The sequence below is a fragment of the Hibiscus syriacus genome, unplaced genomic scaffold, assembly GCF_006381635.1.
Source record: "Hibiscus syriacus cultivar Baekdansim isolate YM2019G1 unplaced genomic scaffold, ASM638163v2 tig00011547_pilon, whole genome shotgun sequence".
In the NCBI taxonomy this organism is placed as follows: Eukaryota; Viridiplantae; Streptophyta; class Magnoliopsida; order Malvales; family Malvaceae; genus Hibiscus; species Hibiscus syriacus.
Window position 1 is genome coordinate 161,383 of NW_024062249.1, and position 27,013 is coordinate 188,395.

Here is a 27,013-nt window from a genome sequence, read left to right on the forward strand (position 1 = left end):
TAGTCAGCAAGTATCGATACCAAAAGGTGGGTATCGATATTTAGGGTTCAGTATCGATATTGAAGGGTTAGTATCGGTACCAGTGAACAATTTTGGATAGGTAATCCAATGGTTAATGGATTAGACTTGATGGGATCAATAACATCAATATATCATTAGATAAAATTACAAGTGAGAACAATAATTAATTTCATAACAGGTAGAAATAATAATAGCTAGGATTACATAAAACTAGCCTTGCTCGACACTCGGGGAACAACCAGGACAACTAAGTCTCTTTAGCAGAACATGACAGTTAGTTGGATATAGGGATGGGCATAGGACCCGAATCCGATGGGTTTTGACCCGACCCAACCCGATCTGATTGGGTTGGGTTTTTCTAAAAATAATTTTGGGTTCAGGTCGGATCTGGTTGGGTTTTTTAAAATGTGGTGTTAGGGTCGGGTTCGGGTTTATGGTTAAAAATACTCGACCCAACCCGACCCGAAAAAATATAATTTTATCTTATATATTTAAAAATAATTACAATAATACCCTTCTATATATTATTTTTTTCAATTAAATCATTGTTTTTATTGAATAGAATAATGTTTTTATTATTTCGGGTCAGGTTGGGTTCGGATTTTATTTCAAAATGTTTGGTCGAGTCAGGTGGAGGAGTCATTGTTCTCGGGTCGGGTCGAGTGGACCAAAAACCCGACCCATGCCCAACCCTAGTCACACGATTGCCCGAACCCTAAAATGGTCAGTTGGATCAACCATCCAACGGTTGAACGTACAAAAAAAACTAGGTCCCTTAGGGGAGAGGGAAAATAAAACTCCTTTTGTGTAGGGATGTCTTATCATTTTGTTTAGTGTGTAAAACAAAGCAAAAGATTTTGGTTTTGATTAGAATTAGGTTAGAAAATGATGATAAGAGAATAAAAAGGGTAGGAAGAAGAAGAAGAGAAACATAGTGTTATTTGCAGTGTTGGAAAAAATGGGGAGAGGTAGGGTTGAGTTGAAGAGGATAGAAAACAAGATTAACAGGCAAGTGGCTTTTGCTAAGAGAAGGAAAGGGCTTTTGAACAAAGCGTATGAGCTTTAGGTTCTTTGTGATGCCGAGGTTACTCTGGTCATCTTCTCCAATAGAGGAAAACTGTACGAGTTTTGCAGTAGTTCAAGGTATATCACCAAAACAACTAAATCTATCCTTTCTCTCTCTCTCTCTAAAAGCTAAAGGGTTTGTTTTTTAAGGTCATAAAGCGAAGCTCTCTCTTTCTCATTCTTTTTAGCTGGCTTTGAATTCTGACCTTGAAACGGTGGGATTTTTGCAGTTTTTAGGTGTTGAGAGTTTTGAGAGAAAATTTTGAGGAAGAAGAGTGAAAATATATGAAATAAAGTGATGTTTGAGTTTTGCCGTTTCGGTGAATGTCTTGGCGTTTACGGCAGTGCCTCTTTGTTTTTCCCCTTCTTGCTGATGTTTAGATCTGTAATTCTTAAGCATCTAAACGAAGATCACTGTTATATTGACTACCCTAATTCCATCTCTTTCTTCTTTCATCGTCTGGTTTTCTTCAATCTCTGATCTAACTTGAAGAAACTCGGAGATCTGTTGACGATTAGCTTTGAATTTCAGGAACCAATTCTTTTTTTCCATGTCAAGTTTAGATCTTCATTTTCCCCCCTTAAGTTATTATAAATCATGCTTGATCAGTGCAGTTTCTGTTTACGAACCAATGGATACCTGTTAGAGATGTTTTCGAACAAATCAAAACAGGAAAGACAAACAAGAGACTTCACCACCGTCGTTTCTGTTTTTCAGTTGCGTCTTTTCTCTTCTTTTCTTTTCCTTACACAAAAGAACTTGCTTTGTTTCCAGTGGATTATATTGTATTTCTCTCTTTCTTTGTTTCTGGGAATTATAATTGTTACTTTAATCACTTGAAAGTGGATGGAGACATGATCTCCATGGATGGTTCTGAGTTTTTCTAGGGTTTTTGATTTCCCCAAAGCTGCTTCCCCCCACAGGTTAGGGTTTTCCATTTTCAACCATTTCAGGTTAAACGAAGCTCTAAACACCCAAGTTTCTCTCAGATCTATATTTTTTAGGAAACTTCAAAAAAATTATGTTTTTTTTTCATCTTTTTCCATTGATGCACCTTGCATTGTGAGAAAATTACTGAATCTTATATATTATTTAATCAATAATATGGCTATACAGCATGATGAAAACATTGGAGATGTACCAGAAGTGCAGCCATGGAGCTCCCGAGACAAATGTTTCATCTCTGCAACTTTTGTAAACAAAATTAATTAATTATTAAGTAAATTTCAACCAAATTAATTATTGATTAGAATTTAGATTTATATCTAATACAGTTAAACTCGTTATTATTTACATCTATGATACATTCATATTGAAACGCAAATTGGAGATTTAAAATTTCACATATATATGAAGAATTTCAAAATATCTAAATCAATTTGTGTCAAATTAGTATCTATATCCAATTGTCACATGAATCTAGGACCAAGTTGAAGCTTAAAGGCTATCATTTGTTTGTATGATAGTCTAGATAATATTAGGAATTTGTAAGCAGGAAATAAAAAATTGAGATTAATATAAAATAAGATACGCATAAGAGACAAGATATAATCTGATTTAATCTTTATGATAAAAATAATAATTCACTATAAATATAGAGACCATGAAAGCTAAGACTTGATATTTATGTCAAAATCATGTATATCTCAAATTAATAAAGTTACAATAAAATCCAACATAATTAAATTTGAGTCAATATCTACCATAACCATTGTTAACAGCTTCATACAATGGTAGGAACAGATGTGCTTGTCCGTAAGAACGTGCATATGTTTTTCAATGCTTAAGTTCTCTGCAAATCTGGTATTTAGTGGCAAGCGAATCCATGCTTTAAATTCATCATTTTCATGGTGTCTATGTAGGAGTTGAGCAGTTAGCAGGAATATCTGAAGCTCAAAGCACGATATGAAGCCTTCCAGAGGTCCCAAGGGAATTTACTAGGAGAAGATCTTGGCCCTTTGAGCAGAAAAGAGCTTGAGTCACTCGAGAGGCAGCCCGATTCATCATTAAAGCTGATCCGATCAACTCGGGTACGCTGATCAGATTGCTTTCTAATCCTCTTTGGAAATTGCAGTGAAAGAAATTTGCTATTTGTTTGTGTTTTCAAATAATAATCAATCTGATCTTCTGTTGTAGATTCAATAAATGTTGGATCAGCTCACTGACCTCCAGCGAAAGGTATACCCTTAACTTATTTACTTTCAAAATGTTGATGCAGGAACATCTACTTAATGAAGCCAACAGGACCCTAAAACAAAGGGTAAGTTCCTTTTTTAACAACTTTTAAGATTACCGAAGACCATATTCAATGACTAGAGAGAACCAATTGTTTTTGCAGTTGATGGAAGGGTATCAAGTAAATTCACTTCAGTCGAATCCAAACGTGGAGGATGTCGGCTACGGCGACAATCAGCTCATCAGCCTCAGGCCGGCGATGTCTTCTTCCATCCATTGGACTGCGAGCCGACATTGCATATCGGGTATCACATATTTTCATATGTGACACGGACAACGAATTTGAATTAGTAGCTATAACAATCTACGGTTTAACTAATTGTACCGATTATGTTGGATTGCAGATATCAGCCGGATACGATACCGGAGATCACCCGGGGTCCGAGTGTGAATAATTACATGGCGGGATGGCTACGATGACCATGATGATACATGAAATAAATATAAGAAAGCATGCATGGGGAAAATGCATGCATGCAAGAATATCAGCGCATTTTATCATCTGTGTTTGCGTGGTTATTTGTGTGTAATATGGTGGATTTAATAGTATTAACTTTCGTGACTTTTTTTTTTTAATTAGGATGCCACTGCGCATCTCTCTCTCTCTCTCTGACAAATTCAATTCCTTTTTAAATAATGTGTTGTTTGCCTGTAAGAAGATTCCATCTTTGAGCTTCGTTTACGTAATTTAGTTTTTAATCACAATACAAGCAAATATGTCCTTAATTTGGAGTATATTGCGCTTAGTTTCGGGCTCGTTGAAGCTCAATTTTTAGGTTTATTTTGTTTAAAGGTTTAGGGTATTTTTTAAATTTAGCACTTAGTGATTTTAGAGTTAATTATACGGATGATCACTTATGTTTATGTTTAGTCCACTTTTGGTCACTTATTTTAAAATACATAAGTTATGGTCACCTTCGTCCTTATTTAATTAAGACGTGGTCACCACGAGTTAACAGTCGTTAATTATTTTGGTATAATCACACATTTGGTCCATATTATTTACATATTCTCTCAACGTAGTCATACATTTAATAAATTAAAATAAATTTAATCCTCCAATTGAATGATTTCACTGTCATTGCACGTGTCGTGTCGTGTGTCACCATTCGGTTGGAATATTAACTTTATTTTAATTTATATTATTTTAATTTAACAAAGCAAAACAAATTGGTGAAAAATAAATATATTAAATTAAAATAAATAAATTAAAATAAAGTTAGTTCTCCAACCGAATCATGACACGTGGCACCACACATGTGACATCATTCGATTGGAAGATTAAATGTATTTTAATTTATTAAAAAGTATGACTAAATTGAGAGAATATGTAAATAATAGGGACCAAATGTGAGATTATACCAAAATATCATGCCACTTAATATGTTAAATGTTAACCGTATTTAACCCGTGGTGACCATATCTTAAATAAATAAATAAAAAAGTGACTATATCTTAATTAAATAAAAATGAATGTGACAATATCTCATGTATTTTGAAATCAGTGACCAAATAACACAAATATAAGTGATATCCGTGTAGTTAACCGAATATTTTAAAACTTAAAGTATAGCAATGAGAGAGAAAATAAGAAGGAAAAAAGATAATAGAAAAAGAAAAGAAAGAAAAATAAAAAAAATGAAAACACCTTAAATGAGATATTTCGGGTTTAAAAACGAGAATACTTATAACTCATAATGATATTTTAGCTTGGATTGAACAGTATTGAACCAATATCTAATTTGAGTAATATCTTGTTGTTATTGAGGTTAATTATAATTTGAGTATTTCAGTTTTTCAATTTATTTAATTTAATCTTTTTACATGAATTAATTGTTTTAAACCTGATTTAATTTCTATTTTTACCCAATTTAAACATCAACATGTTTAGTTATTTATTTGATTGTTATTAATACATATTGTTTTCTTGTTTTCATTTATTTTTAAAGCATACATGATATAAAAGTTTTATTTATTTCTAGAAAATAAAAAATTTGTTGTTTTGCTATGATAACTAAAGACAGTGTCCAAAGCTGTTGGATTGTGATATTTTTAATTATTCATAAAAAAGAGATATTCATTTAAAAAAAATCAATATGAACCTCATCATATCTTTTGGATCAATATAGCCCTCCAACTTGAAAAAGAATCCAACGTGATCATTTGACAAACGTTTTCCGTCATTGACCAATGGTTCCGTTAATTCCTGCTTTTATAAATTGGGTGAATTACACCATTCATCACTCAACTATTTTCTTCTCTTATATTTAGTCACTAAACTATAAAAGTTTTCAATTTAATAAATCGTAGATACTTCAGGGACTAAAGATATAGTTAACCCATTTTACCACGTTTCTCTAACTTCTTCCCTCTCCTACTCGCTGCCGTAGCGAGCCAAGTTCAACAGAGGCGATTTGGGTTTCAAGTTTGGTTTTAGAAGGATTACTTATGGAGTAGAAAGAGGCGATTTTCTTGTATTTAGAAATGGCGGGTTGGATTTTCAAATTGGAGCATTGTAATTCTATATTGAAAAGACTTGAGAAGTCTGATGATCAGATGATGGTAATGCTTTGAGATTTTTTGAGTGGACGAGGAGCAATGGGAAACTAGAAGGAAATGTGACTGCTTACAGATTGGTCCTTCGAGTTTTGGGTCGGAGAGAAGATTGAGACGCGGCGGAATCGATGGTTAGGGAAGCGAATGGTGACTCGAGCTGTGAACTTAATGTTCAGGTTTTCAATACGAAGATATATGCCTGTTCTAAAAGGGGGCTTGTTGAGATGGGTGCAAAGTGGTTTAGGACGATGCTGGAATATAGGGTTTGGCCGAATGTCGCCACTTATGGGATACTCATGGAAGAGTTGGAATGTTAGGGAAGCAGAATTTGCGTTCTCACAGATGAGGAGAGGGAAAAAGTTAGAGAAATGGGGTCAAATGGGTTAATTACAGATTTAGTACCTGAAGTATCTAAGATTTCCGAAATTGAAAACTTTTAGAGTTTTGTGACCAAAATAGAAGAGAATAAAATGGTTAAGTGATTAATGGTGTAATTTATCCAATTTATAACAGCAGGAATTAACGAAACCGTTGGTCAAAGAGTCACATTGGGTTCTCTTTTTGAGTTGGAGGACCACATTGATCCAAAAAATAGGATGAGGACACGTTTTTTTTTTAAGTTTAGGGACCTCGAGTGCCTTTATGATTTTTTTTTTTCAATTTAAAAAATTAATTTAAATATGTTTCGTTTTCCAAATAAAGTTCAGTACATATATTTAGATTTGCTTCATGTTTCTGAAAATCAAAATTAAAGTTAAATTTATATTCATAATTTTTTGAAAAACTAGCAACACATATTATATTAAAAAGTTAATTTGACAGTTTTTTGAATCTGGTGGACCTCAAAGAATAACAATAATTTATTTACCATTGAGGTCGCTCAATTCCAATTTGAGAGTTGTGAGGATAATTTAACTTTGAGACGTAATCAACTCTTAAATTTTTTTTTTTTACTCAGAATGTAAAGGCAGATTTTTAAACTATCTTTTAATTTTTGTTAGAAAAAGTTGATTTTATAGATATTTATTTATAAACAAATATTTTAAAAAATATATACATTTATTAACCAAATATTTTTAAACCAAAAAAATAATTTTAACAATAAAACTTAGGGTTTGTTTGTTTAGAAAGAAAACATTTTACGCAAAATGTTTTTATAATTTTCTTGTGTTTGGTTCAAAGGAAAACTTTTTGGTCAATTGAAAACACTTAACTTTCAAAGGTAAAAAGATCCTTTTTTTTTCCTCCCATAAAACAACTTACCTTCTGAAAATGGATAAGTCATTTTACAAGTCTAATTCCACCCTTCACAATTCTTGACACTCAAAATCATCCAACCAAAAACCATCACTTTACTCTCCTCGGCGACTCATCCATGACGATTACTTAAACGATCATTCATCTTCTCACAGGTAATTATAATACTTGATGCATAGAGTCTCATCGGAAAGTCCATCTCTTTGCTTGATTTTAAGTAAATAAAAACATAAAGAGAATTTTTTTTCTTTGATTTTAATCATCCTTTTCAATATTTTGATCCATCAATCCATTTAGATATTTGTTGATGTTGTTGTTGTTATCTCAACTTCTCACTGTTTTTCTCTTCTGTTTCTAAGAAGAAGAAGAAAGTTCTACTTTATCTTTTTTCTGCTTTTTTTTTTTTTGTTATTTTGATTTTTTTTTTCTTGTTGGCTGTTGTTTGATTCCTGAGAAAATATAGAAAAAAATATAAGAAAGAAAAAAGTGCATGAATCTATTTGCAGTTTCTCCCAGCTTTAAATTCGCCTTGCTTTTAGTTTATCTTATCATATGATCTCTCATATTCCTTAAAAGCAGTTCTAAATTACTTATCGTTGAAAGTTTGCAAGTCTGTTTGATTCTTTTAGTGCCGATATTTCATTATACAAAGTTTAAAATTTATCAGAGGAAACTTTGATAAGGTGATTTATTTTAAAGGCTATATTATACTTCCTTATATTTATGTTATGAGAATTGTTGTTATGTTCATCTTTAGCTGGTCAGAGATAAATTTGGTTTGGGGTTGCATGTCTGATTTGATCAAGCACTAAAGATCATAAGGTTAACCTAAACTGTCTATTTGCTATCCCTTTTAAGGTTGACAGAAGCATCTACTTCCCCTAAATTTGATGCTTTACATTAGACCAATAGCAAATGGTGATGCTAGCCATCATAACCCCTTTTTAGTTCTTCTGATATCTATTTTCTTGCTTCATGAATCTCTCTCATCCCTTTCAAATCTTTTCATTTTACAGTGGACATATGTATGATAGCCATGTTTGTATTTAGTGGGGTTAGGTTTTGAATATGGCTAAGTTAATTACTTTTTCAAAATCTGTTTTCAGTGATCATTAACCTAAAAGTTCAAACATCGTTAAAAAATAATCAGTCAACCAATGTCGCATTACATCTACCATCGTCTCTCCGATAGGCATTCATAGCTCTTCATTAATGACGTTGACTGCTTACTTACTCTTGAGGTTTGCGTCCTCCAAGAGAATAGCTAATGTTTTAAACGCTTAGTTAATAATTAACAACCATTGACTTTGATTAAACGTCATTTATTTATCGTTCTAAAAATCTGTATTTTATATATTATTTTCCAAATATTGTTTTTTACTATTCTAATTTCAATTCCTCTAGCTGTCAAGTTTATTTTATTTATTTTTAATGAGTTCCTTTTCCCTGTATTATTAAAGTTTATGTTCTCTCGTATCATTTCTTTGATGATGTTTCATATTACATTTTACTTAATTTAACATTTTCAACATATATATTCAACATCTATATATATATATATATTCAACAAATATATATTGAATAAGGCAAGGAAGTAGGGAACTACTTAAAGTAAAAATACATATTCATATTAAATTTTATTTTTCTTATTTTGAAATAAATTATCAATTAAAAAACAATTGTAATTGCAAAATTAAGATAATTGCACATAGTGGTGGATACATAAATTTAAAAATTAGGGTCCAAAATTTTAATTTTCTTTTTTTTTAAATAATGGATATGCAAAAAATTTAATTTTTTTCTTTTTTTCCTTAACACGTTAAGCCAAATTTAACCATTTTTCCCCAAATAATGGAGATGCACTAGGCCCTATGGGGGCTTAGTGCATCGCCACTGATTGCACAGGATGTCCCCAAACTATGATTTTTATTTTAAATTAATCTATAAACCTTAAAAGATTTTGTACTCGTCTCCAAATTATGAGTCCCCTTCCAGTTCGGTCCATAAACTTCAATGCATTCTATATTAATCCTTAAACTATAAAATATCATTATATTTTGATCATTTAGATAAGGCGACATTAACTCTATTAGTTTTCGAAAGTCCAGAGAATTAAACTTATGGTCTTTAAAAAATATTAATATATTTTCAATGTATTGGGAATTGAAATCACGATCTTCTAAAATAAATGTAATTTGTTTTTTTGATTGTTATGCTAATTTGTAGAAGATTTTGGGTTCAAATTCTATGATTTTCAAAAACAAATTAATTTTTTTAACAATAAAATTAATGTCACCTTAACAAGGATTAAAATAAAACCATATTGATAGTTTAAAGATTGATATAGAATACTTTTAAAGTTTAAGGATCAATTTAGAATAGACTCGTAGCATAAAGATTAATATAAATTAGACTAAAATTTAAAATAAGAATTATTATATAAAAACACCATGTGTAAATTATCTTTTACTATTATTAAATACTTAAATAATTTTAAATGCTTAATTACAAAATAAGTGCACGCACTATGTAGCTTTTCTCATATAGGTGTCCAAACTTTTTTTTTGAATTATTCAGGTGCCTAATGTTATAAACAGTACCATTTTAGGTGTCCAAGACCTAACTACCGTTAAAAATTTCGTTAAGTGACACATGTCACGCTTTTGTAATTTTATTTTTTTAATTATTGTATTTATAAAAAAACCTATTTTTTAAAATTACTAAAAAGCCCCAAACCCTAAAAATCTCAAATCCCTAAGTCTAAGTCTAAGCCTAACCCTAACATCCAACCATGACCACCATTGTCGACGATGCTCTTACCATCTCCCTATTCGATCGTCGTCTCTCTTACTGTCGTGCACATCATTGGATCACTTAGGTGTCATGAATTTAGGGGTTTGAGTTCATCGGAGGCGTGGTTTTGGGTTTCGATTTTGTTGTTTCCTTCGTCAAAGATGCGACATTTATGATCGGGTTTGGCTTGTCGTTGGGTGAAGGTTCTGGTAGAGGTTCGATTGACGTCAAATGATGAAGGCCGGTGTGGGTTTCGAGATTGAAATTGGAGTTTCCAAAGTTTTGATTTTTTTTAAAGTTTTTGATTTTTTGGGTTTTTAATATATATTTTTATTTAAATAAATTTTTTAAAATTACCAGACCGTGACATATGTCTCTTAACGATAAAATTTAATGGTTGTTACGGTCCAAACACCTAAAGTGATAATGATTGTAAGTTAGACACCTGAATGATTCAAAAAAAAGTTTGGGCACCTATTTAGGAAAAGTTTTATAGTTAGGGCTCTTATTTTATAAATAAGCCATTTTTAAAAGATCCCATTTTCAAAGAAACGTGCATTAAAATCTAGTTCAAATGAATTGTTGTTAATAAGTAAAGCAATCAATGGCCTGGTCTCCACTCTTCATTGGACAACGTACAATGTATCTCTTAGGTAAAGTAACAATATTTTTTCTATATAATAGAGTAAAAACAAAAACAAAATATTATCCCTTTTTATTTTCAATAATGAAATTACATTTACCTTAAAAAACCCATATTCAGAACTCGTTATAATTCAAATATTTCTATTAAAAAAATATTGTTCACATCTAAATTTAAACATTAATAGAATCCATTGAAGTCTCAATAATAATAAAAATATTATTCTATAAATTTTATATTTGAAAAAGTGTATTTGCTTGAAGTATATACATTGTCAATAAATAAAAAATGGATTTTAAACCTATATTATTTTAAAATCACTTCATATTACTAAAAAATTAAAATTAATATCAATCATAGTAATAAATAGGGTAAATTATACGTTTAGTACTTAAATTATTATTTTTATTTTATTTTGGTACCTAAACTTTAATTTTTTTCAAAATCATAGCTGGCGTTTAGTTTAAGTTTTAATTTGGTACCCTGACATTAAAAGATTAACATAATTATTGACGTGATATTTTTAATTTTTTTAATAATTATGCAATATTACCTTCTGGTGACATGTCAACGTCGTCGTTAAGTTTTTAATGCTGGGGTATCAAACTGAAACTTAAACTAAATATTAGGTATGATTTTGAGAAACAAAAGTTAGGGTATCAAAACGGAACAAAAGTAATAGTTTAGGTACTAAAAATGTAGTTTACCCTAATAAATATTTTGCGCGTGTACTGGAAACTGCTAGTGGATTAAAGCCACGTGGAAGGTTTAGGTAGAGGCAGATGATTTCACGCCTTAACCTTATTCCTTTCGTATCGGGCATAACCTCTGTTCTTTTTCCTCTTTTTCTTTTTTAACTTTATATTATTCCTCAAAGTCTAAAATAAGAGAGAAGTGCAATCCCAACCGGAATTACAGCACCGCCTGCGTCACTTTCTCTCTTACTTACCCTCCGAATTTTCCCGAGAAACAAACATAGTCTTGGCTACAACTCTTGTTCATTTTTTTCTTCCATACCTGCCCGAGTTTATCCATTTGCTTCGTTTTAACATAAGGAAAAGAAGAAGAAGAAAAAGTCTGATCAAATATTTTTTCATTCTTCGTTGGATTATAGATTTCAGGACATTTTCTTTTACGAATTTGTTTGCGATAAAGAAGATGACAATACAACAGCAAAATCAGGGCCAGCAATCGAGAGTTTTCCACGACCTATCGGCGCTGGTCCTGAATCTTCTAGGAGTACCTCCCACGGCGACGGCGCTGTTTTTCTCCGATCAATCACCGGGATCGGAGAGGAGGCGTTATCCCCGGACGATAACGCCGGCGGGATTCGGATGGCTGATGCTGGGGATATCTGTTTCGATGATGTTTTGTGGATCGATCACTTTCTTCATAGGGTTGATGCTGATGCCTTGGGTTGTTGGTTTGGCCATTGTTCTTTACGTTGCTGGGATTGTTTCGACTGTTTGGCCGTTCGATTCTTTGTTATGCCATCGCCCCTCTCTTGCCGCCCAAGGATATTCCTGGTAATTTTCTTTTTCCCATTGATTCTTTTTGAATACGATGTTGGTGCAGATTTGGGTTGATAATTATATTGTATTACACATCGAATTTCCCCTCTATTCTCATTATCCCCGTCACAATTTCATCAATTACTATACTGCACATCTCTGATTCTCATCAATCGTTTACCCTCATTTGCATCGCAGCATGATAAAACAGGGTTTAGTCAGAGAGTTAAAATGGCCTGCAACAGCATTTGATTGATTGCACGCCTTATGCATGGAGTGTGGTTCACTCTGCTTACTGAGTTATGTAGCTTCTTTGTCTGATAGAATACAAGGGATGGATTGGACGTCCATAATATAGTTATATATTTTCTTTATATATTTTATATTAATATCTTTAAAATTTTATAATTTTATATTTTCTAAAATTCTAAAAGATATTTGGTTCACTGAATGTAAGATTATGTTTTAAAATAATATTGCTGGAATGTAATATTATTATGAGAATATTGTATTACCTTGTTTGGGGAATATAAAATACTTGAATATATATTTATCAAATTATCTTTGTGATATATATTTTTAAAAAAGTTAAACTTTAATATTAAATTATTAATATTTGAATGAAAATTCAAAAAATATTTTTATAAGTATTATATTTATTTATATAAAAAATAATATTATAATCTTGAATGGACAAAGATATTATTTTTCAATGTATAAGATCTATTTTTTAATAACTTAAAGTCAAAGATTAATTTAAATAATTATATCTTACAATCATGTTATTTTTTACCGCATAAAATTATAAATAATTAATATATTAAATATTAAAAATATAAAATATAAAATAATTTTAAATATTCAAATTTATTAATAATTTATCATATTAAAATCTTTGTATATTATTATTATATTTATAATTTTGAGTAAAATAAAATAAATAAGAATTGAAAAAATGATCATTATAAAAAATTCATTAATTTAAGGGTATCTTTATTTAAAGTGGTAAAAACTGTCTAATACAAAATAAAATTAGAGCTGATGACATTCTCATTATTTTAACAAAAAATATTACTATTAAGAAAAAAATATTTGCTGTTAATAATTTTTCTATAGAATGTAATTTCGAAAAAAAATATTTCTCTTAATATTATTTTTTCCGTGAATAAGATTGTAAATGAGATTAAAAATAATAAATTATCAAGTTCGACTCAATTAAAATTTAATTAATATTTTATTCAAATAGACTCAATTAAAATTCAATTAATATTTGATTCAAATAGACTCAATTAAAATTCAATTAATATTTGATTCAAATAGATTTAATTTGAGTTTAAAATCGACTCAAATTATTAAAATAAACTATTTACCACTCAACTAAAAAAACTCACAAACAATTTAAAAAAATAAACATTTATATGTTATTTAAAAAATGCATAATAAAATTTTGATGTATTTAACTGAGACTAAAGTCAAATCGAATTTTATTTTTAAATTATGTTTTCGAATCTTATTTTATAAATTTAAACTTATAAACTTTGAAATCGAATTCAATTCAAATTTTATCTTTTTAAATCAACGGTACTTGGTGATTGAGTTGAGTGTGGTTTTCAGAACCGGACCGGTTAGTGAATCGGCCATGCTACCGGTTCACTGGTTCAATCGGTCGAATCGGTTTGACCGGTCGGAAGAATCGGACGACGTCATAATTATTTAAAAAATTAAATAAAAATACTAAAAATATTTAATAAAAAATAATTTTTTATATCACAATTCATATTCAAAGCAAGTCATAACATATATAAGTTAAAAAATATAAAATCAAGTGAAACAAAATGATTCAAATTAACTACAACATAATATTTAAGGTAAAACATATTAAATAATAAATATAATTATATAATTATAATTAAAAAATAAATTTGGGACTAAAAAATCATAACAAAATGATATTGTTTGGTTTAATTTTTTTTTAAACAATCTTACATGGCTAAGAAACATAGAAGATCATCCCAACTAACTTCTATAAATAATAGAGTTAATTTGACATTCAAAATCATGGAGCCTTTTGGTAAGCATTGAGTGAACTATTCTTTCACTTTAATCAAGCTCGAATTGTAGGCTTCAATCGAGCTTTAAATTTTTTTTGAGTTCAAACCTTTTCGAGTTCAAGTTTCAATATTATATTTCGAGTTCGAGATAAACTCCATAATTTTTAGCTCGTGAGTTTGAATCGAGTTGAGCTTACTTTTAAATTTTCAAGTTCGAGTCGAGCTCAGCAATACTCGAATTCGACTTGGCTCGTTTAACAAATGACGTCGTTTGGTTTAATTTTTTTTAAAAAAAATTAAATTGATGATTTTTTCCGGTTTTCAGCCGGTCCGATTTGAACGGTTCAACGATTCTGACCGATTCACTAATAGCGGTTTAATCGATCTCGATTGAACCGGACTAGACAACGATTTTCGATTGAACCGGCCGGCCCGAATTTCAAAACAATGGTTGAGTCGACTCTTTACCGCCCTAGTGGTGAACTCAGCTTAACTAAGTGAAAACAAAGTTACTGTTGTTGTCTTCTTTTGTTTCGGCATTTAAGCATCAGATATTCCAAGTTAGTGAAGCAAGAACAGAGGTAAAAACCCAGAGTCCAAACATACAATAAAAGCACAATTTTTGTTAGTTTTTCACCAATCATTTCTATTAACTTGATTACAAACATAAAACAAAAGCATCCATCACTTCCCCCGGGTTAAACATAACATTAACCAATCGCAAGGGTATTTAAAGCAAAACAAAACATTAAAAAAGCGACCAAATCTTATAAAACACGAGTTAAGGGTGTGGTTATCCAGTGTAGATGTGGACACCAATGGCGATGAGGAAGATAGTGATGAGCCCAAAGAAGATGACAGTATGGACGAGAATCGAAACCCCACTGGTTTGCACGTTCCCAAACCACTTTGTTCCTACCCGTCAACTGAAACAACAGTCCCGGACTTAGCACCACAAACAGCACCACCACTATCACCACCGACACCATATCCGCCATGGTTTATGAGGAAAAGAAGGAGAGAAAAACAACAGTTCTTTCAGAGAAAAATAAGTGAATTTGAAATGGTGGCAGTATTATGGCGACGTGGCAACATTATGGATCGTCCGTCGCTTTCCAGTGACTGAGAAATCCGATCGTATATCTTTTGCCAACATAATACTCCTTCCCTTCCATGATTAATATTATGGACCGTCCATCAAACTACAAGGATTTCATCATGCTTGCTTTCATCAACACCGTCGGATCAAAGCTTCATCAAGGGCTTACATTCAAGACGCCCACCTTCACATGGATTTAGGATAGATTTTATTATTATTTTGTGCTTTAATCATGTTATAACTAAGACTCAAAATCTATATAAAAATGTTCATCCCACCATTGTAATCATCAATTCTTTTCTTATATACAATACGAAAGTTCATTTTTACAAGAGCTGATAATCTAGTGTGTCTGAAACTTCTATCCTTTTAGTTCTTTAGTATTTTTAAGAGAAAAATCTTTATAATCTAGTTTATCTTTTCATTATGATTAAGAGGAATGGTTTGAGCCATATTATAATGTTTATCTTTTTCATTACGACTAGGAGTTTTCGATATAACAATTATCCTTCATATCAATCTTCCACAACATCACCTTTTTCCTCAAACTATCACGTCATCTTCATCCATATTCTAAGGTTTGCGTTAATATCATACCTATCAGGGGTAGAATTTCAAATCAATTTTCCCATCAATTCGACCATCCTATTTCAATTCTGTCTTCACAGTTACAATCCTTAAATTTATATCTTTCCAATGAATATTTATTCGTTGAAATCTGAGATCAACTTACCCTTGGTCGTCTACATTAAAAGAGATAAATTCAAGTTTTTCATTACATGTTTTGTCTTTTAGGATGCTTTTGGTTCACGGAATGTAAGATTACCAGTGAGAATAAAAGATTACCGGAGAATAGGATTATTGGGAATGTTGGTATTTTGTGTTTGGTTAGTTTAGTATGAATGTAAGATTACAGTGATTGATTAAAGGAATAAAAGATTATTGGAATATATATTTTACCAAATTATCCTTATTATATATTTATTTTTTAACAAGTTGAATTCCACTATAATATTAATATAATTAATTTATATATTTTCTTTAAAAAAATTTAAATTCATAAAATTTATATAATATTTTTATAAAATTGAAAAGATAAATAGGTTTAATGAAATGGTAAAACTTTATTTTAACCTCTGAACTTCATATAAAATTCTAATTATTGACTTTTTTTTGTAAATCTAAAATAGTTTAAGGATAAATTTGTAATTTAACCTTCGTAGAATTTTTATTATTCAACGACAGAAAAATGATATTTTTGAAAAACAAATTAAGGGCATTTTAATCCAAAACGTCGGTAATCCAGCAATACCTAAGGGAATGGGGTAATCACATTCCTGGTAATATACCCCAAAAAATCCATTGTTAGTAATAAAATATTACTGGGAGTTGGGAATGCTGGCCAACCAAACAGGGGAATGATGATTCTATTCCCTCGGTAATCCCATATGTCGTGAACCAAGCGGCCCCTTAGTTGTCTTTTATAACTCTTGTTTCTACTTTGTCGTTATTTTTTTAATTGTTTCATTTCCCTTGTTTTCATTATCTTAATCCTTGTTTCATTGTCTTAATTCTTGTTTCATTGTCTTAATTCTAGCATATAAAACCCTAAAAACTACCTAGCTATCGTCACCCATTGTTCCATCAATTTCTCTCATTTCTTCATCGAGTCTAGAGCTTTCTATGTTTGTTTACTCAACTCGAGCAACTTCCATATTCTCCGGTGTTGTTTCTCTATCATAATTTGATCACACTCTATTTGTAAAGACTACACCAAACAAGAAAAAAAGCAATCTTAATTGTCTACGTTGATGATATCAGCATCGTGGGTGATGGCTTAATGGAAATAAAGAGATTAAAGACATTGCTAGCAAAAGAGTTTGAAACCAAAGATTTAGGGACCTCGTGGAATTTTTTGGGCATAGAAGTGGCAAGATCAAGAGAGTTTGAGACTGGGATGACTAGTTGCAAGCCTTCGAAAACTCCAATGGAAACGAACATGAAATTACAAAAATAGGGGAGTCCAATAAATATGGAACAATACCAAGGGTTAGTGGATAAACTAATTTATGTATCACTAACAAGGCCGGACATAGTTTTTTTCTGTTAGTATTGTGAGCCAATACATGAATGATCCTATATAAGAACATTTAGAGGTTGTGAATCGAATCTTGAGGTATTTGCAAATGACACCGGGACATGAATTGATTTTCAGAAAACATGAAGATAGGACGATAAAAATTTTCTCAGATTCTAATTGGGTTAGAGAGCCAACGGATCGAAGGTCAACTATGGGTTATTGTTTGTTTGTTTGGAGAAACTTGGTGAGTTGGAGAAGCAAAAAACAAGTTGTGGTTTCCATAAGTAGTGCTGGAGCAGAGTTTCAAGCAATAGCACTTGGAATTTGTGAAGAAGTTTGGTTACAAAGGATTCTAACTAAGTTACAATTGAATGGTGGAGATCGATAGACATTTTATTCCTGAGAAGGTGAATGGTGGAACAATAAGAATAAACTACATCTCTTCGGAAAAAAAATCAGCTAGCATATGTCTTGACCAGAGCATTTCCAAGGGTTACTTTCGAAAAAATCACATCCAAGCTGGGTCTTTATAATATTTACTCCTCGGCTTTAAGGGGAGTGTGAGTTATATTATGATTATTACTTTGTAAATATTAATGTTTTATCTTAACACTAACTCTAGCAGCGTACTTCTTAGATAAAAATAATTTTAGATCAGTTAAAACTCTTGACTTTGATAGAACTCTACTCTATTTGTAATTAGGACTCCTTGGACTACACCTATAAAAACAATCTTAAACCATTTTGATTTTTCAATGTGAATTAAAGTAAATTCCTAATATCTTTTCCAATAAATTGTATTTTGTACAATTTTATACTAGAGTACGATTCATCATACTCTAACAGTCATAATTTATTTCAACCTATTTTAGACTCTACACTTGTTTATTCCTAAAATATTAATTATAACAACCAATTTTAAGAATTTAATTGCAAAATTTATTTTATAAAAAAATATTTATGTAATCGGACCAATTAACTCCACTATAAATTTATCCAATAATAAAATCAATAATGGAGTAATAGAAAATTGCAATTGTGACCTATGAGCTCCTAACTTGAAGAGTACTACGAAATTTTAAGATATTGTAAACTTCACAACATTAATTCTAACATATTATATGTTACACACAACGTGAGAGGATGACTCCAAACGATTCACTTTATTCGGACAAGAATAATTTTAAATCTAAAATAAAATTAATTAAATCTCTTTTAATAATCAATAAATTAATATTTATATTCCCATCACTTTAATGAAATTTCGAACAAACGTGTAAAAAGATAAAAACAAACTAAACACAAATAAGCTATTTCAAAAGATTAGTTAATACAAAATAATTAATGTACTACAAGCACCACAAACAACATAAAATCGTGGAAAAACACCTTAAGCAATTTTTGCGTGCATGCATATGAAATTTTCTTTACGCAAAAGATTCTTTTTGTATTAAATAATACAAACGATTTAATGAAGGGACTTCTTCTATTGGAATATTTTAGGATTAAAAGTTAACATCAACTTTAAAAACTTCATTAAAAGAATCTTCATATTTTTTTACCAGGGCGTGGGAAAATAATAGAAAATGTGATTTCACTATATTTTTATCAATTACAAGACTTATTATAAGAATATTTTTGTAACCCCACAAACCGATGCGAATAACCCGATCTGATCTGGGGTGTCACATTAGGGCCACCGGAGCAACTCACTGTAAAAATAGCGGAAAATTTAAAACTTTTATTGAAACGTGTAACTTATAAAATCAATTGTCACTATTTTAAAATAAAACAGATTTCCATACTCGTATATAAATCAAAATACAATTACATGCCCCCTAATCACATGTACCATACTCTGCAACGCCGGAAGAACTCCCTTGCTGAAGTCGATAGCTGCACTGGTACAATTCTTTTAACCTGAAAAAGTGAGTAATAGAGTGAGCTTCGAAAAGCTCAGTAATACAGAACTACCAGATGATGCTGATGAACGTACAGATACAGATAAATATATATTTCCTTATTGTTTCCGAACATTTACAGATTTTTATGCTGAGCAGAGATCATATTGATATTTCAGGTGGTATTTCAGTTCAGATGGAAATATTTCGGATAACTGAATTCAGGAGATCAGAATATGTTATCTAGTGTGTTCCCATAAAACCAGTTACTTCGGGATTTTCCAGAGTAATTCAAACGTTCATGAATTTAAGGTACATGTTGTATTTCCGTTCCATTCAATTTGGTGTTCGTGGTTGATTTGTCGAACAAATGTCCAATTCTTAGTACTGAATGCGATCTAGAGTTGAGCTGAGTTGAATACTTCCAAAATTATCATTGAGCTAAACTTGAGTAGACGAACATGCATTCAAGTAATATCTATGTCGTTCAGGTACTGACATATTATTAAGGTTGATCGGCTCACTTAAGTTATGTTCCATAACTTTTAAAGGTAGTCCAATACCTATACTTATTTGGATTCCTTAATTAATCCAAGGTATTTACTTAGTTTAGGCCATAAGGTTATTTTGGTAATTTTGGTGTTCAGTTTTATTCCATTTATTTCAGAGCTCGAGGATATCCAATCATTCCAGTGGTTGGTGATATTCTTGGGTCATTTCCATTATAGGGGTATTTTGGTCATTGTACAGATTCAGTGTACTTTAATCATTTCCTTCTGTCTGATCTTACTATTAAATTCAATCTTATCATTTATTTCAGTCCTTTCGAACAATTCTGACAACAGAACACCCCCGACAAATTATTCTTCAGGTATTTACTCATAACTCGGATATTTCCGGGTCAAGTGTCTTCTCATATTTTACAAACGGAACATCAGAAATTTTCCTGCACTAAGTCAGGATTTTAACAATCAAATCCGTACTTAATCGAGTTAAGTACGAATCTTCTAAGTACTTTCTCATTCAGGGTTAACTCTGACTATTCTACCTCTTAAGGGCATTTCCGAAATTTCTTAACCAGATAATTTCGATATTATCTCTTAACGAAAATAATATAATTTAGAGATCTTATGATTAATTGCTTTCTTGAACACTCTCTGATCTTGAAATAATTCCCTTAACAGACTTCTAGTATCTTGTATAAGCCCTCTTGGGGTTAAAAACCGGTTATCTATAATTTCCAAGTACAACTAACATTTCTTATGCACATCAATATATTTATCAGATCAATATGTCTTTTCAGATTTATTAATCCACTTCCAGGGATAATTCTTATCATTTTCCAATATAAGGGTAATTTCGTATTTTTACCCTACCGAAGTATTCTCATAATTTCCCATCCAAGTACCTTTAACATTTAACCTTTGATGATATAAAATATAATTTACAAATCCATGTTTGATTTCTTTATCACTAATCACAAACTTATAATTTAATTCTAACAATCTTCAATCTCTTATATTAATCATTCGATCCGTATTCAAATACCGAATTTCTACCACATTCATATCGAGTGTAGAAACTAATTAACTACACAAATGAGACCAACATTATCTTAATCATGCATTTACCAATATTCACATGTTCCAAAAAGCATAAAGAGGTAGTAAAGTATTACCTCAATTTCCATGCAATACTGATCGACCATAAAAATTCCATTAACGCCTTTTATCTTCAATTCAACTTCCAATAATTCCTCATATACATATCAACATAAATTATATCAGAAACAGAGCTTAATTGCGATAAACGGATCGAATCAGGTGATAAATTAGTGAAAGATAGCTTACCGGGTTCGAATTTGGCGAAACAGACTTCGGATTCGGATTCAGGACGTCGAAAGTATAAAATATGACTTTTCGGAAATTTGAAATTTTTGGTCAAAATCAAAGTCAACGGGTTTGACCGGTAATTTTGAGGCCTTCGGGTTCGAATTTCGAGAAACGGACAGCAGAATCAGATTTGGAACGTCGAAAAATATCAAGATAGCATGGTTTTCATAACCGGACCGGTTAGCGAACCGGTCATGCTACCGGTTCACTAGTTCAACCGGTCTGACCGGTCGGAAGAACCGGACGACGTCATAATTATTTAAAAAATTAAATAAAAAATACCAAAAATAATTAATAAAAAATAATTTTTTTATATCACAAGTCATATTCAAAGCAAGTCATAACATATATAAGTTAAAAACCATAAAATCAAGTGAAACAAAAAATTAACTACAACATAATATTTAAGGTAAAACATATTAAATAATAAATATAATTATATAACTATAATTAAAAAATAAATTTGGGGTTAAAAAATCATAATAAAATGATATTGTTTGGTTTAATTTTTTTTAAAAAACAATCTCACATGACTAAGAAACATAGAAGAACATCCCAAAAGTCTAAAGAGTAAAAATATGAGAACAAAACAATCTCACATTGCTAAGAAACATAGAAGCGCATCACAACTAACTTCTATAAATAATAGAGGTAATTTGGCATTCAAAATTATGGAGCCTTTTGGTGAGCATTGAGTGAACTATTCTTTCACTTCAATCAAGCTCGAATTTTAGGCTTCAATCGAGCTTCTAATTTTTTTTTTGAGTGAGTTCAAGCCTTTTTGAGTTTAAGTTTCAATATTATATTTCGAGTTTGAGTTGAACTTGATAATTTTTAGCTTGTGAGTTTGAGTTGAGTTGAGTTTACATTTAAAGTTTTCAAGTTCGAGTCGAGCTCAGCAATACTCGAGTTCGACTTGGCTCGTTTAACAAATGAAGTTTGGTTTAATTTTTTAAAAAAAAAACAAAAATCCCGGTTTTTCCCGGTTTTTTCCGGTTTTCAGCCGGTCCGGTTCAAACGGTTCAGCGGTTCTGGTCGGTTCACTAATAGCGGTTCAACCGATTTAGATTAAACCGGACTAAGCAACGGTTCCCGGTTGAACTGGCCGGTCTGGTCCGGTTTTCAAAACAGAGCAGGATAGGTATACTCGGTCGAAGTCAAAGGTCGTTTAATGCCCGGTCAAAGCCGGTCAACGGTGGTCAACGCCGGTCAACGGTCAACGAGTCAACGGGTCGGGTCAACAGGTCGGGTCGGGTCAGCAGGTCGGGTCGGGTCGGGTTATGACCGGTCAAACCGGTCAACTATGAACCAAAACTGGTCAAACCGGTCATTTGGACCATCCCCATGCGCAGTGGCGGCGTATGGAGGCACGTGGGGCCCCTTCCGACTGCCTAAAAATCACGAAAAAATTCTTAAAAATTAGTTTGAGCGATTTCGAGATACTTACAAAGCTCGGTTCAAATTTTTGAACGGCGAAGAGCTCGATTTCAACGAATCGAAAACTTTGACCGCTTCACCTCCTCACGCGCCGCCGTCTACGGAGACCAAGGATGACACCGGCGGACTCGGAACGATGCAACGAACACGATGGTGCCGGAGGTGTCGTAAACGGATGTCCCGATTGTCATGAATCGATGAAAAACCAACTAAAATCGAGTTATTACCGACGATACTTCCGATTGAAATTAACGACGAACGGTGATGATTCACGACGAAAGGTTTGAGGGGTTATGTTCCTTGGTTGACAACGAACACGATGGTGGTTTCGGCTCGTCGATTGGAGGTCGGACGGCGAGTCGATCGGAGTTGAAAGTTGGTTGATCAGAGAGGAAAAACTGAAAAATCTCAGCTAAACCTGCGCACGGGGAAATTTATAATTCAACATATATAAAAAATGGTTAAATCATGGGTTTAGCCACTAAACTTCCTTCACTTCTTAAAACGATCTGCCAACTTTGAAATTATTCAATTTAATCCTCAATTTCTTCCAAAATTCCAATTAAATTCACCACTTTATAATTTCTTAAATTTAGTCCCTAAATTAGGGTCTTACAATTTTTTTAGTAGGACGGTAGTTCTGAAAAGACATATTATTTATCTTTTTTTATCTCGAGTGAAATACGATTAGGAGGGACTAACTCAAACCCTTCTGGTAAAATAAGAACAACACCCACATTCAATGCCTCTTTTTTACCATTAGCAACAACTTGTTTCAGTTGCATAAAAATAGAGTAAATTATATCAAATTATTCTATCTCAATAAAACTATAAATAAAACATTAAATTGAAAAATATAATAGGCAAATAATTAATGAAAAAATAATTATTTATCGTTAAATAATGTATTTATATTTTTAAAATTCTAATAAAATTTTATAATCAAGTTACATATAATATAGTAATTTATATTAAAGAAAATCCACCGCCAGAATTAGACCTTTTCGACGACTGCAACATGGGCCAGTGGACCAGATAAGCTCAAATCATTGCCGACTGACCTCAAATTTCCTTATTTCATTTTCCTCTTCTTCTTCTCATATAGATAGCTTTATTGAATTTTGACTTCAGCTTGTGGAACTCTCTAAGCCAAATAATATTATTAACCAGAACTTTCATCCATCATCCACCAAAAGTAGTTAAATTTCCATATCTCAACCTTATCCAATGGAATCCAGTGAAGATACCGAACTGATCAACATGGCAATCCAGAAACTCTTAGAAGAAACCATAATAAAAGATATCTATGGTGAAAAATGTTAAGAATTGAGCACTGACAACTGGAAGGGTTTGCCAGGTGGAGCCGTTAGCTGTTGGTTTTGCTAACTGTTTCTGGTAAATCGTTAGGCGGTTAAGCCAGCTGTCCTTTGTTGGATTAAACTTTCAAGTGTTAATCCATGAAGGAGGCAATCAGCGTGGCTATATTAACAGGTCTTTTGACCAAGGGCTGGGCATAATCTTTAGCCTACATTCTGTTTTCCTTCACTTCATTTATGTTCTCTTTTTTTTCCAGGAGGTGTTCTTCTAAGTTTTAACATGGTATCAGATGTCTAGCGATCCAAGTGCCAGTGATTCAACGGTGATCTCTCTTTGATGATTCTACTTTCTGCTCATCATGCCTGACTCGTTTGTTGCAGTCGAAGCAATATCAGAAGGAAGCAGTGCTACTGCTGCCAATAATCGGATGGTAGAAACGCCATTAATGAACAAGTATGTTAATGTTTGATTAGATGGTAACAACTTTCTTCTTTGGAAGCAGCAAGTTCTCCTTATGATTCAAGGACACGAACTGGAACATCTGCTGGATGAATCGCTGTCGGTTCCACCTCAAACTATTGTTGATGAGTCTGGTGAATTAATAGTAAATCCGGTGTACCGGTGGCACAAAAAACAGGATAGTTCTTTGGCATCCTAGCTTCTTTTAACAATCAGTTCATCCATTCTTCCTCAGCTTGTAGGAGCACATACCTCTGCTAAGATCTGGAATACGGTTCTCAGCATGTTCTCCAAGCTCTCCACTACAAAGATTATGAGCTTGCATGGAAGACTCAGGTCTCTTAAAATAGGAGACCTATCTGTGCGTGAATTTTCCACACAAATCAAAGAGATCTGTGATTTACTTGCGACAAGTGGAAGCTCGATTTCTAAGATTGATAAAATTGTTACATTACTCAATGGGCTTCCAGGCAATTTTGAACCGTTTGTTGCTGCCATAATAGTGAGTCGTGAACCTTATACTTTTGACATTGTCACTTTGGTTCTCATTGATGCTGAATCGAGGATTGGTGACCTTATGAAGACAGCGGTCAGCATAAACTTGACCAGGCATAATAATTACAATGGAGGAAATGCCAATGGTAATCGTGACAGGTATTACACTAGTAATAGGACAAATGATTCTCGCGAAAAAACTCAGAACGTGAATAAATACAAGGGCAGACCTAGGCATCAATGTCAATTATGCGGGAAGATTGGTCATCTAGTGGATAGGTGTTGGCATCGCTTCGATGAGAACTTTAAAGGCGTAGCTTCGAGGCAGTCCAGAGATACCAATGAAATGCAGGCCAATGTGTGTAAATATGATGCTAATGATTCGTCTTATAATCCGTTTGTTCATACAGCTGCAGGAGATGAGGTGGTCGCTGAAGATGCCACCACTGACATTGTGCAAATAAACTCTCTTATTGCTAAAGGAGTTCTGTCTGCTGCTGACAAATGGTATCCCGACTCTGGTGCTACACACCATACGACCTACGACAAAGCTGGAGCATCCTTGGGTCGACCATACTCAGGAAAAGGTAAGGTCTACCTTGGTGATGGTTCCACATTACCAATATCACATATAAGTAGTGTACCATTAACTGCCAATACATGTTATCTATAGCTAAAGAATGTCTTGTGCGTTCCAAAAATAACTAGAAACTTGTTATCTATTTCTAAACTTACACAAGACAACAATGTATACCTCGAATTTCACTCAGACAAATGCTTTGTGAAGGATGAAGAAACTGGCCGAATCCAGTTAGAAAGTAAACCGGAAAATGGGTTGTATTGCTTTAATAAAACTGCTTGTATGGATGGCATGCTTCATCAGGTTACTGCTTCTACTGAGGAAAAAGATGTTAAGTCCAATAAAAGCTTCTGGCTATGGCATCGACGGTTGGGACACTCTGCGTCGAAAATTTATATCTTCACTCTTTCACATTAAGAATGGTGTTCATAATAATAGTGAAATATGTGTTGCATGTCAGCTAGGAAAAAGTCACAGGCTTCCATTTTTGCAATCAAATACAGTCTATAGTCGTTTGTTTGAGTTGGTAGAAATAGATGTATGGGGTCCAGCATCGATTAAGTCTGGTGGCTGGCAATATTATGTTTCGTTTATAGATATGTTCAGCAGGAATGTTTGGGTATACTTGATGCGTAATAAATCGGATATTACTCAAGCTTTCAATTTGTTTCATGCTCTTGTTAAAAATCAGTTTAAAACAAACATTGTTGCATTACAAACTGATGGTGGGGGTGAGTATCGAGGTTTAGAGCAGTGTCTTGCAGCTGCAGGAATCAAACACAGGGTTACATGTCCACATACCTCGCAACAGAATGGTGTAGTTGAGCGTAAACACCAGCACATCATTGACACATCCTTAACACTTCTAGCTCAGTCAGCCATTCCCTTCAAATATTGGTCGTATGTTGTCCTTATTGCAGTTTACCTAATCAATAGGTTACCTGCAGACTTGCTTGGAGGGATCTCACCATTTGAGAAGTTGTACGGTAAGAAACCTGATTATCAGTTTCTTCGTGTCTTTGGCTGTCAATGTTTCCCATGTCTTCGACCTTTCAATCGACATAAGTTTGACTTCATGTCCAAGCCGTGCGTATTTCTTGGCTACTCTTCACAACATCATGGATATCAATGCCTTGACGAATCAGGTCGTGTGTATATATCTTGACACGTGGTGTTCAATGAAAATGTGTTTCCATGTGTGGCTCACCGTGTTGGTATCAATCAACATGTCAAACAAGTTGATTGGACTGTTCCTTTTCCTTGTAAAGAACTCAGCATGACCGATCACGAGGATATTGGGTGTGATAATCTGGTTAATATACATGATCTGGTGGACGATGCAATGGTTGATTCATCTCATACACCTGGTGTAAATGCTGACCATGATGATAGAGCTAACACAATGGAGGACGAGCCAGATGCTGTGTCGAGAGTTGTTGTTCAACTAGAGGATACTCATAGTGAGCTTACACATTCCAGTGCTACTCCAAATGATGATCAAAATGGTTCAATAAGTGTTCAGGAGCCAGGTGCTTCAAGCAGGACTGTGTCTGATGCTGCTCAGCACGTCACAAATAAGCATCACATGGTCACACGCAGCAAAGCAGGAATTTTCAAACC

The 27,013-nt window shown here is 32.6% G+C and overlaps 1 protein-coding gene and 2 pseudogenes across 2 annotated transcripts; 2 read left to right on the top strand and 1 right to left on the bottom strand.

Moving 5' to 3' along the window:
* Positions 1-871: 871 nt before the first annotated feature.
* LOC120204718 lies at positions 872-3,800 on the top strand (annotated as a pseudogene).
* Positions 3,801-7,185: 3,385 nt separating this feature from the next.
* LOC120204719 lies at positions 7,186-12,430 on the top strand. 2 transcript variants are annotated; one of them, XM_039204750.1, is made up of 3 exons: positions 7,186-7,290; positions 11,686-12,097; positions 12,281-12,430. In XM_039204750.1, exons 2-3 carry the CDS (start codon positions 11,730-11,732, stop codon positions 12,336-12,338), a joined length of 426 nt encoding a protein of 141 aa, XP_039060681.1. In that variant the 5' UTR covers positions 7,186-7,290; positions 11,686-11,729; the 3' UTR covers positions 12,339-12,430. The 2 variants fall into 2 exon arrangements, with proteins under 2 accessions (XP_039060681.1, XP_039060680.1); XM_039204749.1 differs by lacking the exon at positions 7,186-7,290 and having other exon boundaries at positions 11,453-12,097.
* Positions 12,431-14,926: 2,496 nt separating this feature from the next.
* LOC120204721 lies at positions 14,927-15,131 on the bottom strand (annotated as a pseudogene).
* Between the last annotated feature and the right edge of the window lie 11,882 nt (positions 15,132-27,013).

Bases quoted from the DNA above. Each gene is read 5' to 3' on its own strand.
- LOC120204719 (XM_039204750.1), top strand. From the start codon at position 11,730: ATGACAATACAACAGCAAAATCAGGGCCAGCAATCGAGAGTTTTCCAC. The intron at 12,098-12,280 runs GTAATTTTCTTT...TTTGCATCGCAG, and splicing joins GCCGCCCAAGGATATTCCTG to CATGATAAAACAGGGTTTAG.